The sequence below is a fragment of the Acanthisitta chloris genome, unplaced genomic scaffold (genome assembly GCF_000695815.1).
Source record: "Acanthisitta chloris isolate BGI_N310 unplaced genomic scaffold, ASM69581v1 scaffold3927, whole genome shotgun sequence".
Classification (NCBI taxonomy): domain Eukaryota; kingdom Metazoa; phylum Chordata; class Aves; order Passeriformes; family Acanthisittidae; genus Acanthisitta; species Acanthisitta chloris.
In genome coordinates, this window is record NW_008684147.1 from 53480 (window position 1) to 72780 (window position 19301).

Genomic DNA, 19301 nt, shown 5'->3' on the forward strand with positions numbered 1-19301 from the left:
TTTTGGCTTCTTTTGTACTCTTCAGTCTTTAATGACTCTCAAACATCTTGCTGTCTTGGCATCAGCAGTGTGTGGAGAGGCCACATCTGCAAACTGTTTATCTGGGTACAGAACTCAGGGGGAAAGATGACATTTCCCACCTGGCCCTAGGTTTCATGCATCATTTTGTCATCCATTAGGGCAGAAAGCAGTCATTCTAGTTTAGATTATGTGTCATTTTTTTCTGTGCATTTAGCTTAACCTGATTCTCTCCTCCCTTTCTTCTCGTGAGAGGTAGTCATGCAAGAAAGAAAGAAATTAGAGGAGTGAACAGGGAAAAGAAGGAGTTGGAGGAGTGAACAGGGAAAAAGAAGTTGGCAGATGAGTGAGTGTACACAGGTCATCCCCTAGCACTTTCTTCCTCAGTAGATGAACTGATTTGTTTCTGTTCAAGTTCCAATGAGTAGCTGCCAGTGAACCCCTTTAAGCCATGTGCTTTTGTAAGTGAGATTTAAGGTATCTGTGTTCTTTGAATGTGAGAATAAATTATCAAGAAATATTTGAACTGTTAAGGTTCCACTTGTCCATTGTATTTGCTAAGAACTGCTGGAGGCCCTAATATTTTAGAATGTTGAAATATTAAAAATGCCAAGCTGCTTTCTTGTTCTCCTTGCATGACCTCTTTAATGGGGTCAGGCCTAGGATAGCACAATACCTCCAGGCTGTTGCCTCTTTAAGCTTCTTTCCCAGCTAAGTGATCAGTCATGCAGAGAAACAACACACACTCCCTCATCTTTCTCCCAGGACCCAACTTGCCAATTAGCTGAGTGGGGTCAGGGGGTGGTGGTGAATTACACACCTCTTGTCTCACTTCACCCACACTGCTGATGGGTGATGAGAGTTCAGTAGGGTGTTAACCCTAAAAATCCAGAATAAATTTAAGAGTGACCTTTTATTTCTAGGTTACTGTAGCAAATGCATGCTGCTACATTCGTGTGCTTGTTTCTGTTAATTGTCCTGCCCATTTGAAATCTCAGCACTTTGTGTTGGGTTTTTTTTGTGGGCTACATTAGCAGGGAGTGGAGGGTGATGGAAGTGATGCTTTGGAAAGTATGCCAAAGTTGTGTGAGACAGTAACTATGTATAGATATTTTATAATGATTTGGTACACAACTAGAGGCTCTGGGGAACTGAAAAGGAAGATATTACTTGAATCTACTTAGTAAACAGCTAGACTCACTCACAGCTTGTCCCTGAAATTTTCCCAAGAAAATCTGTGCCAGAAAGCTTGGGATGCCTGATTCATTACTCGATAGCTGCAGAAGGCGTGGCCCCTACTAATTTCTTTCTGCTTTTGTTTTCTGTATTTGAGTCTGTGATTGTGTTATGGGTCCCTTTTCCCCAGGGCCAACTCAGGAAATCTCCTGTGGTAATTAAAGGAGTGAAGTGTGTGATTCACTGTTTCTGCTAACTGCTGTAGTAGATTTTATGCAGCATGTATCTATTGTTTGATTTCCATTATTAGTCTAAGTTCCATGTTGTGTGTACACTGGCCACCTTTAAAAACTTGTGTTAACCTAGAGAGAGGTTGTTTTATTGTAATATCTGTCTGTGTAATATAAAAACTGTTCCCAAAACTGGTCAGCTAATTTCACCAGAATTACTGCTCAGGTTCTTAAACAACAGCTTTGAGTCCCTTTCATTCCAGCTCCTCCCTGTCTGTCGACCCCTTGCAATAAAATAAATGGAACACACAAAAATCTGAAGTGAAAACTGTTTAGAATTAACATTGCACATGTGAGTCTACTGCTTCTGTCATAGGTAGAAATAAGGTAAATTATTATTTAAAGCTTCACACTGTATAGCAAACTTCTCATCAGCACATGTCTCCTAATCCTCAAGTCTGCAGCAAATGTTCTTTCAAGTTGCATTCAAAAGTGTGGAACCATAGCTGAGATTACAGTTCTGGTATAGAAACAGCATTTTGTAAGGCTGTGGAGATGCTGAATACATTAGTAATAACAGTGCTTGAATGGTAAAAATATGAATGAAAGTTAATCTACCCTGTTATGTGCCTTTCACTGATAAATGTTTTGAATTGTAGTGATTTGTTTTTAAAAAAGAAAAAAGGTATGGTCAGCATTAGCAATTAATTAGTTGGGGGTGAAAGCATAGGACAATACATTTTAAATATTTGGTGTTTTTTCTACATGTACTCTCTGATAATTTTTACTTCAATATAGCTAATAAATGTTTTAGGCAGATCTGAGTGTGGATTTCATTCATTTTATAGGGTGAATCTATTTTCCTTCTTTTCAGTCGTTTTCTTGCATTTCAGTCAATTCATATAAATTACTCAAATGCAGAACTGATTTTCTTTAATCTTGCTGTGTTACTTAGGTTGTCATAAATGGGGACGAAGACAGTCATGTTATTGAGGGTTTGTTGCCAGACACAGAATATGAAGTTTCTTTGCTGGCAGTTTTTGATGATAAAAGTGAAAGTGAAGTTGTTGCTGTTCTGGGAGCTACATGTAAGACCAATTTTTGATTGCAATTTTTAAAGATGTTTAAGTGATTTTAATTTAATGCATATATCTTATTTTTAAGTTACAGTTCATCTTTGGGTAGGTATAATATTGAAGAACATGGTGGTTTAGCACCAGGGCTTTGTTGACTGTATTTTTTGCTTTTTTTATTTAATATTATGTGGTAGAAGGCATTGAATCAAAATGATGGTTTGGCTCCCTATCTGAGCTGTGGTGATAATAACCTTTGGATCTGGGTAGACATTCTTCCATCCTACATTTCAATATTTAGTCTTTGAAGAGGGTTCCTTATGAGATGTATCAGATTTTGGAAGGGATGTGTGTTAAATCTTTTAAAGTAACTAATTTTCAGGAATTTAATTTGTTTGGCATTTATAGTATACCTTTTCTTATTTATGTAATTTATACCAACTAGAAGTGAATTCACTCTTGGCTGAAATAGGAGTCCAAAAAGCCTACAGGCTTCCTGTGACATTGACATGGAAGTAGCAAAGACAAAACTTGACTATTCTGTACACTGTATTTTATAGTTTATGATCAAAACAGTGGCCATTACTTCAGGTATTCTCTTTTCATTGATAATGATGTGGTTAAGTAAACATATATTTCTTATGTGGCTATTCAAAAATTTATTGGATTCATAGTAATTTAATTGCAGGTTTAATCTTGAACATTATGTTAAGACAAGATTTTACCCATCCAAATGAAACTGATATTGCCCAGTGTTGCTGAGAGTACTTTCTGGTTTTCACTTGAACAAAAGTAAAGCACGCTGACAAAATTTTCAACTTAATTAATCTCACAACCTTAACAAATTGTCAAAGTAGTAGTCATTATGCATAGAAATCTGGGAAAATATATGCATTCTTATTTAATTGTACAGTTTGTAATTACATCTAATCTGTAGATCTAAGTACTAATTCTGCACATATATGTGCCTAAAGTCAACTAAATGAGTAATTCCCTTGTAGTTTCTGAAATGCCTGAAGTGTGTGGGATACTTGTAGGTGTGAGCACATAGTTTCTCTGTCATAGTTAGAAATCCAAGAACAATACTGTGACTTCCATGTCTTGTTGAATTTTTAGTGAGCTGAGTACTGTTTTTCAGTTGCAAGTACTACCACAACCCCTACCCTGGTGACTACTACCAGTGCCACAGCTTCTGAGCCCACCATAGCAGGTAAGCAGAGCAAATGGCAACAGTTTGAATGCTGAATGCAAAGCTCTAAGACTCCTCACAGGCACTACTAGGTCTCAGGGCTGGGAGCTGTGATATTGCTGAGGAGCTGATAACCCCAATTCCTGATTGTCCACATGGTCAGCACACTGCCATGGCAGATCTTGTGGAGGTGTCAACCCCAGGCAAGGGACCAGAGAAAGGTGCACACTTGTGGTCCTGCACCATCCTTCTGTGTGTGATCAGCTTCCTGCACGTGCCATGTGTGGATGAGGAGCCAACCCATAACACAGTGTAGGAACTCTGAATGGTACCAGCAATATTACATAGGTGTACAGAGACTAGCTTGGAAAATCCAGCTAGAATTTCTCTTTCCCATTGTAAATATGAGCTTGGAAACTTGTCAGAATTTTGTTTAGCTTTGACTGTTCTGTTCCTTTTCCCTGGAATTAGACAACTGACTGTTAAAGATCAACATTTCTGGATTATTCTGTAGCATTCTAGTTTTGATTATTCGAGAGCTCTGTAAGCCTAATAAGCTAAACAAAGCAGATGGGATGATACATGTTAATGGCAGTATAGGATAACTATTATTTTAATAAATGCTTACAGTTTTTATGTTATTAAGCCAAAGTATGACTGAACTATATGGCTTTTCCCCACCATGGATCTGCAGACACACCATGATTTCAGTAGAGCTTGCAGCTACTTGGTGATAATTAGCAGAATATATCAATGATTTTAAATCTAAAAATAGAGCTGAGAAAATAATAATTAAATATTTTTTGATTTAGTGTTTCGAACAGGCATCAGAAACCTCATTATAGATGATGAAACAACCTCAAGTCTGAGAGTGATGTGGGACATTTCAGATTATAGTGTTCAGCAGTTCAGAGTGACCTATCTCACCGCTAAAGGTGACCGTGCTGAGGAAGCGGTAAGAATGGTCTGTATGGCTTTTCTAATTGGCTTCATAAGCTTGTGTACTAATTGCTAAGACATGATCTTTTCTTATATGACTCTGGTGTTGGCAATCAGTAAAAGATCTGTGTTTGGTATTACGGTGAGATTGAACTTCAAAGTTCTAATAGTATAACACCTGCTGCACTGCAGCCAACAGCAGTCAAAGGTAAAATCAAGGCACAGTCTCACAGATGTTTAATGAAGTCACATTAAAAGACTAGCTGTCTGGAGTCTTTTTGCTGTAGTTTTAAAATTTATGCAAGTTAGGGGTTTTATTTTTTTAACTTAATTTTTCACTCAAAGGCCTTTTTCTATCCTGAGATTGTGCTTTAATGACACTTAAATGTTTGTACAGTGCAGTCGGAAGCAATTATTTTTCTTTCAGCAATTTTATTCCTTCCCTAAGTGTCTCATATTATGCTAAAGCAATGTAATTAAAGTTCAAATGCAGAGGTTTCATACTTCTCATGTGAGCATGTCACAATAAGGATAGCACTTTTTAATCTAAGTGCCTAAGAATATGTGCTATTTTTCTAATGCCACGTGATGATCAAAATGAAAATTATCCTCTACAAAAATTTTCCAGTCATCAAGATTTTGGAAAATATTTGAAAGAATGCAAAATACTGCATGTACCCTTTGAAGCATATAGGAAACCATAAAAAAAAAAGATGCTCTAGCTGTAGAATTTAAACTTACACAGTTTTTCAGAATTCTGTGAGGCCAAGTGCCTTTTTTAAAATAATTTTTAAATTGGGGAAATCTTAGTATTGCAATGCTTGGTTTCCACAAAAGCTAACTTATAAAATTTTGGGATAGCTCTATGTAGATATATTTAAAAGATTGAATTGGATATTTCAATGTTATTTCCTTACTGAATAGTTCAGAATGCAAAGATATTTCCCATACCATTATCCTTTTGTGTCTGCCATGTGACTCACTTCTGTTCATAGAATCATTATATCAAAAATATGGTTTGTTCCCTATGATGTTTATCAGCTGAGATTTGTAGCCCTATATCAGACTATGTCAATAAAAAATATTATAAGGGCTTAGTTGAATATCTTTTTTTCCTAGAAAAATATAAATCAGTCTTTTTCCATTTTTGGTTTAATTCATCTTCTATGAGACTCTGCTGGAAAGCTACTTTTTAGCCATCTCTTTCAACTGTAATCTGAAAATGAATTTTCAGTGTAGAGATGTCCTTTCGGATTGGGAAACATGTTTTATGGATTTACCTCAGCTATAATGTTAGAATGGTACAGTGACAAACTTGCAAAGCATAATGGCACAAATTTTACTGTTCTGAGAATAACCCCACATTTCTGAAATTTTGTTCCCAGATTTACTGTTTCAGGTTTCAAATTCAGTTGGATGGTATAAATATAGTTCTGTTTTAGTATTCAGTGACTTTAAAATGAAATTAAAACTGTAGGAAAGATATTCAAATTGTGGCTATCAGAAGAGTATTGCAGCTGACTCAAAAGCTCATTAAAATTATAAAACTGTACAATTAGGTAGGTATCTTGGCTCTAATTCCACAAATGATTTAATTTTAAGTATGCTCTCAAGTCTTATTACCTTTGGTCACAATTCAGCAAACAGATTAACCACATTTCATCTTTGAAATTATTCACATTCATAAATACTTTACTGAATAAGGAATGACCTAAGCTTATACTTAAACACATTTTAAATGGAATGAATGTATTTTATCATGTGGCTTCAAGCACCTGAGAGGTGCAACACCGATGTCAATAAAACAACACAGATGTTAAATTTTTAGGGGAGTGTTTGTATGTGTAAGTACATATTTAAAGCAGAACCCAACCATTTTGTGGAATCTGGGCTCAAATGTCCTATAGCGTGACAGTTCCGTGGTGGATGCTTAAGTTTTCTGGCTCTGATTTCAGTGATATAAGTTTTACTTACTCCTCCCTTTCCATAAAAATATTAATAAGCTTTGTAATTCTTGATGCAACTGGCTGAAAATCAGGGACTAGAAAATGTAATAGAGTACAGAAAGGTCAAGCCCTAAACTGCATATATGTTCCTGAGTGTACTTTACATACTGGAAAGATCACAATTTTTCTCTTCCTTAAAGCCAAAAATGTTTCTTGCTGCTGAAAACTGTGTTGGTCTGTAGAAGGTCTCTGATGTGCACGTGTGGAAAGGAGAGAATTCTCAATGCTTGCATCTCCTATCCTAATAAAACCAAAATCATTGGGTTTTAGTTTTTTTTTCAGAATCTTAGTTTCTGTGTTTTGATTATATATATGGAAGAGGGACACAGGAATCTTTCATGCACATATATTTAGATGGTTTAAGTCCAGTTTTGATCAAAGTATGAAGTACTTCTTTGACAAGTCTCAGCACCTGGGTGTATTAGATAAATTTCCTTCTTTGTATCGCTTGCCAAAATTACAAATAGTTTGAATGTATCCTAGAGTGTTAAAACTGGTGAGACCTTTCTTGTCTGAGTATATGCTTCCAAACTTTGCTATCATCACGTGCATCAGTCTTCTTTGAAACAACAAAACACTTTTACAGACTTAGTTTTTGCTTTTCCCCCTTGAGTTTAAAGGGCTTATAGTTCTCTCAACTTCTTGCCAAATATGTGCAGTTGCTGGCTCAGGTGATAGACTCACACAATGGACCTGGTCCAGGGAATGTCCAAAATATGAAGTTGGACCTTGGGACTGTTGCTTCCAACAGCATCATTTCAGAGCACAGGTGTGGTGCAGGAAACACAGGACTAGTTTCTCTTTTTTACCATGTCCACTCCATGTGCTTGGGGCCTCTCATTCAGGCTTTCGAGGCTCTCTGAGATTGAAATTTCACTGATAAGTTAAGTGATTGCAAGGCTTTGCTTGGCACCTCTATCACCACTGTTTTGGAGGCTCTGGCTAAAATACAGTAATCTATTGAAAAGTTTTAGAAGCAGCTGCTCATGGGGAAACCTGTTATTGTGCTTAATTCAGCGAGTTGAAACATTTACTCTAGCACACCAAAAACTGTCCAGAGGAATTTCTACAGCTTCTCGATTTCTACTAGGTTGCCTGGTTGGATTTCTGTTGCAAATCTCCCCTGTTTCACAGCAGTTTGGGGTCCTCTTGTATTCATGAGATGTACTCCTTCTTCCTCTCCTAAATAGCTATCTTCATTTGCTCGCCCCCAGACTAGATGCAGATGGGACAAACAGGTTTTATTTCTCCTGCTTAGTTCAATGCTTCCTGATCTCATGAACTGTTCTTTCTTCCTCTCAGGAAAGGAAGGTTTTCTGTCTACAAAAAACATAACAATCAACATTTATTAATGGGCATAGCTTTGGAAAATCATGTTTGTGTCTAGAATAATTACAATAAGAGGATATATTTTGTCTCTACAGTAAAATTGTACTGATGATCTATATAGTAGGAGTGGTTTATGGAGCTGCAGTGGCTCATAGGTTTAATGTAAAAGGGTGTTATCCCATAGGCACATTCTCCTCTTTGTTTTGCTTGGGTGTAACAATAGATCGGTTAAAAGAGTGAATAATGTACTTACTTTATTTTACTGCAGAGTATCAAGAATATTTAGAAATGCAAACTATACAGCAATGCCAGTGGAGTGTGGTGTCAGAGATCACATAAGATGAAAAAAAGGTTATGTCTGTAGCTTAAGCTTGATTATTTCTGCTTTTTCTGACGCCTCAGGTAATGGTGCCTGGGAGACAAAACACTCTTCTGCTTCAGCCTCTGCTGTCTGATACAGAATACAAAGTTACCATCACTCCCATCTATGCTGATGGGGAAGGAGTCAGTGTCTCAGCTCCTGGCAAAACTCGTAAGTACAAACTTTCCACTCATCTTTGGCCAGGATATGCATGAAAAAAAGATTCTTTTGGCCCTTTTTCCTTGGCTCTAGTAATGTATTTTAGTATAAATGTGGGCTTATTTTGCATGATTTATATGACTTGAACTTTATATTAATCTCAGTTGATTGATTTATAAACCACGGGTTTCTTCTAACTGACAAGTTGTATTTTATATTCAAATACTGTGAGTTTGCTGAAACTTGTTGAGTAATAAAGCTGGTAAGTCCTTGATAGCTAGCTCACCAAGGACAAGCCAACTAATGCAGAAAATAAAGTAAACAATGCTTGCTGGGATTGTATCAAACCAACCATTGTACTGTTAGGTTTTCTTTTGTGTGAGATCATTACTTCCTAAAGGTCATTAAAAATGCTGCTGAACTATTTATAGAAGTGATTGCATTATCTCTAGAGTTCTGACCCAGTACCAGAAGATTACTCATCTGTAGCTTAAGTCTTCTCTCTACTGTATATTGTAAAAAATCATCTCATTGTGCACTGCTAGTCATGATAGTATAATTATATTGAATTATTATCCTAATTTACATAATTTCTGCCTAAATTGAAGTGCTATTTGTGCAAAGATTTAAATCACTTGTAAATCTTTCCTTTGATTCTATTTGACAGCATTAATTGTTCACAAGAGCATGATTTATGCATTTAAAATTTCAGTGCACTTGGATTGGAGGAAACTATATGAATAAAAGATAATTATCTCTCAATTATCTTACATTTTTAGAAAAAAGTTTTTAAAAATATAGGGACAAAGTTTGGAATTCATTTCAAAATTAATTGTTTGTTGAGCGAAGTGTGTAGTTAATTGATGTAAATGCAAAGGATGAATTTGATTCAGGGTTTCATCCTGGTAATTTTACCTTTAAATCTGAGAGCACTGGGTGTCACACTAGTTTTGTTTGCATGTCTTGACTTTTCTGCACATGCATGTATAAGATGAACTTGTAAAAGCCCAGTTTGGTTTCCTTTTAGTGCCCTTATCTGCTCCTAGAAACCTCCGTGTCTCAGATGAATGGTACAACAGATTACGTATCAGTTGGGATGCCCCACCTTCACCAACAATGGGTTACAGAGTTGTCTACAAACCTACCAACAGTGAGTCTTTAAACTGGTTTTATTTTTTTGTGGTCGCTTCTTTCTGTGCGATGTCTTGACTCCATTTTTTGCTGAATTTTGTACTTAAATCTCACAGTTGCAGTTTCAGCCTTGAAAGTGCTTAGGGTTTTGAACATGACATCTTCATAGTCACAGAATTGATGCAGGTTGGAAGGGATCTCCCTAGGTCATCTGATCCAACTCCCTGAACAAAACAGGGCCAGCTTGCAACAGGTTTAGTTGAACCTTGTCCAGACAAGGTTGTAATATCTCCAAGGATGGAGATGTTGAAACCTCTCTAAACATCTCTTGGAGTTTTTGACTACTGTCACTGTGGAATTGTCTTTCCTAATATTTAATAAAAATTTTCCATGATGCCAATTCTGTTTTCTACTACATTTTCCTGTTTGCCACAGAAGGCATTCAGTCTCTATCTTCTTTACCACCTCCCATAAGGTAAGTATAGGCAGCAGTAAGATTATCCCTTAGACTTCTCATCTTAAGGCTGATTAATCCCAACTCTTTCAGTCTGTCTTATGTCATTTTACCATGTCTGTCTTTACTTCAGAGACTATCTTTGCTCTCTTCCTGGTCGTCTCTCCTGTGTTCTCATATTCAACTAATTTCCCCTCACAATACAAAGTTTTAATTTCTTCTCAAACACCTGATATTTTATTCATTGCCCATTTTGTGTGCTGCATCCTTTGCCCAACCTCACGTTGCACCTAGACAAGGCAGCCAAAATATGTCAAATTTCTTCAGCAAAACAGGGTTCTCTATTGAGAGCAAAACACAAATGTGTGAGCATTAAGGGACTAAAACACTGTCCAAGAACAATAATGTTGCCTAGTTTCTGAAGTGTATCCAAAACAGCTAAGAGAGGTGACAAAGGAGCTGTTTGCAGTTCTGATTTGGGAAAGTTTTATTCTTTTCTATTTTCATTATCATTTTTGCAGTGTTAAATGATGCTGTTGTATAAGAACCCCTGAGGGACTGTATTGCTGGCTGGCATCTGCTGTCCCCCCGTTGGTCCTGGCACACCATCAAACCGAGGAGATCTTTGGCTGCCTATTTAGGGCAGTAGTAAGCAGAACAAAAGGATCTTAACAGATGCCAGTGTCTAGCTCTGCCTTAATGAATCCCACTGCTGAATTTCCCAAGTGTGTTGTGTCTTCTACCCATGCAAGAATTGAGCAGAATGTCTTTGTTTTGTGTATGGTAAAAAAAAAGAGGGGAAAAAGTAGCAGTAACTTTAGGAGCACATGCAATTTTGGAGGTGTCTAATTCAGTGAGTGAGTGAATGATTTTCTAATTTATTTCATTTTTTGCAGTTCCTGGTCCTGCGTTGGAGACCTTTGTAGGGGATGATATTAATACCATTCTCATTCTAAATCTCTTCAGTGGAACGGAGTACAGTGTTAAAGTATTTGCTTCATACTCAACAGGCTTCAGTGATGCCCTAACAGGCGTAGCCAAAACCTGTAAGAATGATTTCATGCTGTTCAGATCTCTATAGTTATACAGTTCTAGCATTATAACTATGGCTTTGTACAGCTCCCTGTATAAATTTTCCCATGAAAGACTTTCTCAGTTGTGTGCAAATTGTTCTCCTGAAATGCAAGTCTCTCTTTTTATGAGACTTTAAAGTGCTTTAAAGTGATCTGCTGGATGCTAGCGAGACAGGGGCCATAAAACAGATACTATTTATCAGCCAAAAATATATGTGCCTAGTAGTAGATATAAATTTCCATAATAAATAGTTTATTTAGTCTAGTTTTTCTAGCTCCATATACATATAATATTATTTGGTCTTTATATATCTAAAGCTCAGTTTGAAATTAAATTTAGACAGAAATGCTGCTGTTATGATACGTTTGTACCTATTTGTAATTAACTGAATTTTTTAGTAGTGTTCATTATTTAGTCTTAACTAAATTAACTAAAGTTCCAAACATTTGGTTTAAACGTTCACTTCTTTTCTTAATTCTTGTTCTGGATTTTCTTGACTTTTTTTAAAGCAGTTATGGAAATTACTTGTTAAAAATGAATTTGCACATGTTTCACTTTAAGTATTTTGTCATTCTTTTTCTTGTGTGTCTTATTAGAGTTGTAAATCTAATTTTCTTATATTTAATTTTCAGTGTACTTGGGTGTGACAAATTTGGATTCCTATCAAGTCCGCATGACCAGCCTGTGTGCTCAGTGGCAGCTTCACAGACATGCTACTGCATACAGGGTAGTTATAGAGTCACTCATGGGTAAGTTACTACAAAAATAATTTAATATGCAGCTACAGCCCAATCCAGAGAAGTGAATTGTGTAGTTAACTGGTAGGAATTGTATGCAGTCTGACCTGTAGACTGGCTCCTGAAATGCTGGACAGAAGAGAGTTGTGTACACACTGAATGTTTCAGGAGTAGAAATATCATTCCTGTCCTTTCATGTCAAACAGATGTTGGTAACTTTCATCTGTCAGTAGAAGATGGGTGAGTTTTTCACTGGTATGAGGAACAGAAGATGGATAAAGGATGAACTGAATACATATAAGTTTGTAAATAAACCATCTGGAATAGCTCTGTCGGATTAGGATGGACAGGAGAGAAGGGCAGAAGTGTAGGAAAGCTCTGACTGAGTACAGACCATGGTCACAGAGTCAGAACAATGTCCAGTTTTGTCTGTTCTTGCTCTGTTGATTGTTCATTGTAGTTTGTTGTAATGTTATTCATGTGGATAAACATGACATATTTTTATGTAGCCACACAAGGTGTCTTGATGCTTTTAGCACTGAGTAGGTAGAAGGTGAATTACAGCCACTTCTGTCTCACTGATTCTCAGGTGTAGCCAGAAGAGATCATGGAGAAGTCACTATTTGTGCAGACTAACTCTTCTGTCCCAAGTAGCCACCAGCAACCTTTTGGATGGTGACAAATTAAAACCTTGGATAACTTGAGAGAAGTGCAATTAGTAACATTTAATGGGATATATTAAAGGTATCATGAACATAATACTGGTTTTGTGGCAAAAAAGTAATGACCTTTCTGTGGAATGGCAAATGGATGGTGAGAAGGATTATTTATAGGCCTGGAATACAGACAAGCTGTTGAGATAGCAGAGATCTTGGCTGGCACAAGACAGCGACTTCCTTCTCATCTGGGAGGTATCCAGCATTCTGCTCTCATCATACAGAACCTCCAGAATTGTTTTAACTGAGCCAAAAGCACCTAAATGTGAGCAGAGCAAGCTAGAAAGTGAACAACTGCATCTTATTAAGACCTATCATGAAGGGATTTGATTGTCAGATTGGACGTGTCTCGTTCAGGGAGTGATCAATTATTTTTATACTAGTGTAACACCTGGTAAGCATCAGGTTATTTTTCCTTGGCAGTGAATGACTATTTGGTGCTTTTTTTATATAATCTGTAAAATGTGAGATCAATTGCTTGTATTTTACTTGTTTCTGCTACAGATTTTGAATTGTGCTGAAGTTTTTCTTCATACCTTATGCTATTTCCAGTACCAAGGATTTTCCCATTGTCAACATATTTTCCAATTCAGAATTTAGCAGGATTAATTTTGGAACCCTGTAAATCCTATTCCTTAATCATCTTGTTAAGTGGTTACTAATGGAACCTGGAGTGCAATATCTAGTTCAGTCTCTCTCACAATTGCTAATCACATTATGGACTCTGAGAACCAGAGGCACAGACAAAGGATGCCATTGAATTACATAATGCAACAGCTTCTCATTAGGCTCTAATAATTTAGGACCAGACCCAAAGCCTGTTGATTACAGGGTTAGTGATTTTTATTAGCTTCAGTACATGCAGTGAAATTAATCTCTTTTCCTGAAGATGTTTGACACATTCCTCACCTCCTACTGAATATGAAGAAGGAAATGTTAGAGACCTCTGAACAGAGGTGAATATCAAAAAATAAGGCAGCATGTTGTTTATTAATTTGTATCAACCACTTGCCCTTCATCTGCTGCCACGTCCCCTTCTCATTTAGGATTGAAATTACGTTAGTCAATAAGACCATAAAAAAAAAATGTTTTAATGGTTACTTTTGTCATTCCAGGTGGCAAAAAGCAAGAAGTAACTCTCGGTGGAGGAACATCTAGACATTGTTTCTTTGAGCTGATGCCTGGAACTGAATATAAAATCAGTGTTCATACACAGCTTCAGGAGATCGAGGGTCCTGCTGTAAGCATCATGGAGACAACGTGTGAGTAAAATAGAGCAATGTTCAGCCAGCACAGGTAATGCTTGATTGGTTCTTGTGTTCTGCCCTTTGCCCACAGATGTGCTATTTCTGCACAGTTTCCTTTAGCTGAGCTTTTGATTTTTCAACCACATTGTGACTCCTCCACAGGAACTGCAGGATTCTCACACCACTGCTGTGTATTACTTGAAGTCACATTCACCAACTGTATTGTACTTCTTAATGAGAATGAAACAGGGAGGATGGTTTAGCTTTCTTCATAAAAAGTCCCACCAGGGGATGCTCTGAAGACCCATGACTTTGAGGGGAAAAAAAGAATCTAGAAAAATGAAGCAAATAGAGAATCGCAGAATCACAGAATGGGTCAGGTTGGAAAGGACCACAGTGGGTCTTCTGGTCCAATCTCCCCGCTCTAGAACTCCTAGAGCACATGGCACAGGATTGTGTCTAGAAGGTTGTTGAATATCTCCAGTGAGGATAATCCATGACCTCTCTGGGCAATCTGTTCCAGTGTGCGGTCACTCGCACCATAAAGTAGTTCTTTGTAATTTTGTATTGTGCAGCTCTTGTTATTTAGCAAAGTTTCACCAGTGTTTGAATATTTTACAGTTAAATGGAACCTCGATACCCTATCTACTTCAGTATTTTAAAAGAAACTAGCCAACTAACATTTTTATTAGTATTCTCAGTAACATAAGACAGAAAAAAAAACCCTCAGAGATGTTTATGACGACAAGATCCTGCTCTCATGAGTTCAAAATACTGCAAACCAAAATACAGGACTAACAGAATTCATATTTTAATGTTATTTTTCTTTCAATCTCAGGGGTACCCTTCTCATACTATATTGCTCTACATCACAATGCTGTTACCCTTCTCTTGGGGTAGATAATGTTTAGACTTTTCCTCTTTTCCTCACACACTTATAGTTTCACATAGGAAAAACTTGCACAGGTGCATAACTCCACTTCTCAGTTGTCCAGAACACATTCTCAGAGCAGAGGGGAACAAGACAAGCTTCTCCTGCTTTTAGTATGCTCTGGAGTTCAGGGAGTTAGGAGACATGAGAAAGAATCCTTGGCCTACGTGTCCATTTGGGAAAGATGGTTTGTGTTGCAGGCAAATTATTGTATCACCCCAGAGGGAACCAGTCTTCAGGGTGACCTGTACCTCTCTGGTGCTGAGAGCAGCATTTCAAGTCACTTTACAGCAGCTGTGACCCTTTCTAAAAGGGCCTGGTCCTGGGCTGCTGTGGCCATGGAGGTCCCAGGCTTTAGGTGTTTCAGCGTCTACTTTCAGACCTACTTTCTGTTACTGAGGACTGGTTGTGGTCAGAAAGGAAAAGGACACTGACACTTTCCAAAATGAGTTATAGATTCTAGGTCAGGAACAGGAGTGCCCCACGGCCTAGTACACTGGGGATACTCAAAAAGGGGCAGTTTCAATAATAGTTCCAGTAATAGTTCAGCTATATCATTGTATCATTCACACTGAAATGCAGCTATTATTGTTTTGTAATAGTAGTATCCTTTCTCAGGTGGTCAGAAGAGGAGGAAATTACTTGCAGACACTCACCCACACTTATCTCCAATTGCATAACTAGATGATTAGAGATAAGATGAGTAGAAAATGCTGTGTTTATTACAGATAGAATATATTGGGCTTTTAAGAATATTTTAATATTCCTCTCTTTTATTTTCTCCAGTACCATTTCCAACTCAGCCACCAACAACACCTTCAACACCACCTCCACCACCTACAATCCCACCTGCAAAAGAGGGTAAGTGCTGTGTGTGTGAGTGTATAACAATTTTAAGGTGTTGAAGCAATATTTTTATGCTTCTGATGGTATTTTATACCTGTGGGGAGCAGATCTTAAAATGCATTTGCTACAGCAACACTGTTAATGCAGCTGGCTTAAATTTAATGAGCCAGAAATCTGACATCATTATTGTATTGTTGAAATTTGCCAAAAGGAGGGTTAATGTGTGTGAGAATTTCTCTTTCCAAAACTCCTAAACCATACATATTTTGCAACTGAAGCAGACATCTCAGGATAATTCAATTTTTATAGCACCATGATTTTTAAATATATGTCTACTTTACGTAATGCAAAAAGTGTTGGCCATGTTGTCTCTTCTCTTTAAATGCCTGTCCAGTATCATTTGAACATGTAGTGTTTGGTACAAAGTAACAGTTTTGTGAGGAGAGCATCGTTGTTAGAGATTGAGTATCAAAATATGTCAGCTTGAAGCTGGTGGACCAAACTGATGTATCAACTGAGAATTTAACCCATAAGCACAGTGAAAAAAACCCATGAAATATGTTAAAAAGCATAACTTTGTTTGTTTCTGACCCCAAGCAATAGTCTTGGATCCTGTGGAGTGTTGAAAGTTGCCAGTTCCCATGAAAGAGTGAGCAACTTGTGTGAGCAAGTGTACATGTTGGAATAAAATAAGATGGGGCAAACCTGCATTGCTCCTACATAGTGCACTTGAAGTGCATAAAATACTACAGAATTCAGGGTAACTTTCTGAATGGACTAGTTTCTCACTGGGAACATCCACACTTCAGATTCTCTAGTCTTGCTTACTGCGTCATGCTAGGAGTCTGACACTGCCTAAGTTCATGCATGACTTTACTTACAAACCTAAATAAAAATGGTGAGCCAGACATTAAAGAATCATTATGGCCTTGAAGTGTATTCTCTGATAGGATCTGTCAGGGCAGACAATTCCTCCCTTGCAGAGCTCAGCTGGTTTTACACCTGCACTGAAGTTAATGCCAGCAGGTCTGTTTGCTAAAGCATTATTAACATTAAACAAGGGCTTTGCACAACAGTTGCATTTTCTTAAGTGATTTATGAGGTTTCATGGGTTGAGGCATTCCTCTAACTCCAAAATACTTGCTTTTCATCCTCAGTGTGCAAAGCAGCCAAAGCTGACCTAGCGTTCCTGGTGGATGGGTCGTGGAGTATCGGAGATGACAATTTCAACAAAATAATTAGCTTTCTCTATAGCACTGTTGGAGCTTTGGATAAGATTGGTCCTGATGGAACACAGGTAATCAATTTGTAGAGAGATGGAGGGTACATGGATTTGACAGGGTACTTGAGATTAGCACCAGAAGTGAAATGAATCTAAAGTAACACACATCATTTCACAGTTCTTTTGAAAATATAAACTGCTATAAGATAGCATCTTTGTTCAATATCTTTTTATGCACACCATATGGAGAAATTCATGATATGAATTTTGGTATTATGAAGGCTAAGTATCATTTCAGTCTCCTCTAAGTCATTCCAATGACATTCAAATTGTGTTAATGTTTTTGGTATTGATACTCACTGTGGTATTTATTTCCAAAGAAGCTAAAAATGGTATTGATAAGGAAATTAAATGTTCTTTTATTTAAAATCACATGCTCAGTGCTTGAAATAAAATACAGTATTTACAGTGATTGATCAACTCGTGTTTGTTTAGAGAGATGACTGAATCTGCCCCAGAACAGATTGTTGGCAAATATATTAGTTTTAAGTGTTATCTGTATAACATGTAGCATGGGATTGCATTGGAAATGAATTTTAACTTGCCCAAACCCTGGAGAAGAATACTTAGTTTTTACTGTTTCTTGCTATATAGCTATTTGCCCAGAATATAGTTCATGGTGTTTCAGAAACTTAGGCAGAAGCTTACACATAATACCTTCTTTTAAATCAGGGACACCACTTATAGAATATGAAGTTGAATATATGCTTTGTGAGTTGTAGGGGTTTAGTGTAAAGTATTGAAATGCAAGGTCTGAATTCATGTAGCACCATATTTGAGAGAGGCAATATTTCAGAGTATGTTCTTGGATCTTTCTGTTGCTTGCTTCAGTCTTACTCCCTATCTCAAGTTACTTATGTGCAGCTATTAGTTCATGCAGGCTGAATAAGGTCCCTGGAGTTCTGCGTATGAATAACTGTACACGTGTGAGCAACTGTAACCAGAATTTTGCTTTTGAGCTCGATTGAGAGTGCTTTTGCCAAAGTGGGTATTACTTTTCTCATCCTGTTTGCTGCAAAATGAAACCAGAAAGTATTAGACGGTTGCCAACATTGCAGAGAGTAAAATTAAACTTTATTTAGTGACAGTTTTTTTAAAGAGTAAAAAAATCTGGCTTCAACTTGAGGATGAAGTGGCATTACAAGATAAATCCTTGTTCTAAATGCTCAAATTCCCTTACTTTTTGCTTGTGCACTGGGTGGTGCTTTTGTAATTAACATCTTCTGTGTATACAGGTGGCAATAATTCAGTTTAGTGATGATCCCAGGACAGAATTTAAATTGAATGCATACAAAACAAAAGAGACTCTTCTTGAAGCTATTCAGCAAATAGCCTACAAAGGAGGAAATACAAAAACAGGTGAGAAAGGTCATGATTTTTCTCCCTGATACTTCTGTGCAGTATGGTTTAATGTGTCTGTGTGTCTCCACACTGGAGGTGAAAGTTTGGGCTCTGAAATGACAAAGTCTTTGTAATCTGCAGTTTAAACCCTTCAGCCCCTACGGCTGCATATTCACCTCACTGACCAACAGTGATGGCAAGGATCAGGGGGGAAGGGAGTGAGGCAGCTGGGCAAAAGCAAATGGCCTTGGGGATAGTGGAAGGTGGAATGGGAAGTAATATGAAACCAGCTTGACAAGCAGGCAGAAAAGTGGGAATGGAGAGAGGGTGGGAGGGAGCTTGCAAAGCATGGAGAAAACTGGACAGAGTGGAGGGTCTGTTTGGTTATAAGCCAGGACAGTTAAGCCTCAGTGGGATGTTTAAAACTGGGACGGGGGAAAACGTCTGTTAACTGGATGAGGTTGCATTTCAAGTAATCCCTTAAGATATCTTTCTGATGTGAAGAAATTAAAGATGAGTGATGAAAGGGTTAAAATCTTTTTAGTTGGAAACCATATGTTTTATTATTTTCAGACTGTACAGAAATTTCTTGCAGCTGTTGCATTGTATCCAGCCTCAGTATTATCAAAATAACACATTTTCCATTTACTGCAATGGCACTCTCTGTTGTTAACATGGACTGTGCCCTAGAATCCAGAAAAGGAAAGTTTTGTTATCTCTGACACAGCTGGCAGCAAAATACCACACAGCTCTCACTCCCAAACCAGCGTTATCCCTGCTGGGATGGGGGGGATAATCAGAAAAGGGTAAAACTTGGGGGCTGAGAAAAGAACAGTTTAATAATTTAAATAAAGTAAAATATAATTGTAATAACAGTAATGAAAAGGAAGATAACAAAAAGAGAGACAGAAATGAAACCCTAGAAAAAAAAAAGATGCACAGTACAATTGCTCACTACCCACTGACTGATGCCTAGCCTATCCCTGAGCAGTGATTGGCTCCTCCTGGCCAATTCTCCCAGTTTATATACTGGGCATGATGTTCTATGCTATGGAATATCCC

At 37.5% G+C, this 19301-nt stretch overlaps 1 protein-coding gene across 1 annotated transcript in view; it reads left to right on the forward strand.

The window, feature by feature from the left end:
- COL14A1 (collagen, type XIV, alpha 1) overlaps nt 1-19301 on the forward strand; it is a 112936-nt gene that overhangs the window by 51050 nt on the left and 42585 nt on the right. The window contains exons 16-26 of the mRNA XM_009079201.1: nt 2380-2512; nt 3636-3707; nt 4499-4641; nt 8363-8492; nt 9508-9630; nt 10962-11111; nt 11772-11888; nt 13708-13854; nt 15557-15631; nt 16774-16913; nt 18134-18257. Coding sequence (XP_009077449.1) covers nt 2380-2512; nt 3636-3707; nt 4499-4641; nt 8363-8492; nt 9508-9630; nt 10962-11111; nt 11772-11888; nt 13708-13854; nt 15557-15631; nt 16774-16913; nt 18134-18257 — 1354 coding nt within the window. The remainder of the gene's footprint in view (nt 1-2379; nt 2513-3635; nt 3708-4498; nt 4642-8362; nt 8493-9507; nt 9631-10961; nt 11112-11771; nt 11889-13707; nt 13855-15556; nt 15632-16773; nt 16914-18133; nt 18258-19301) is intronic.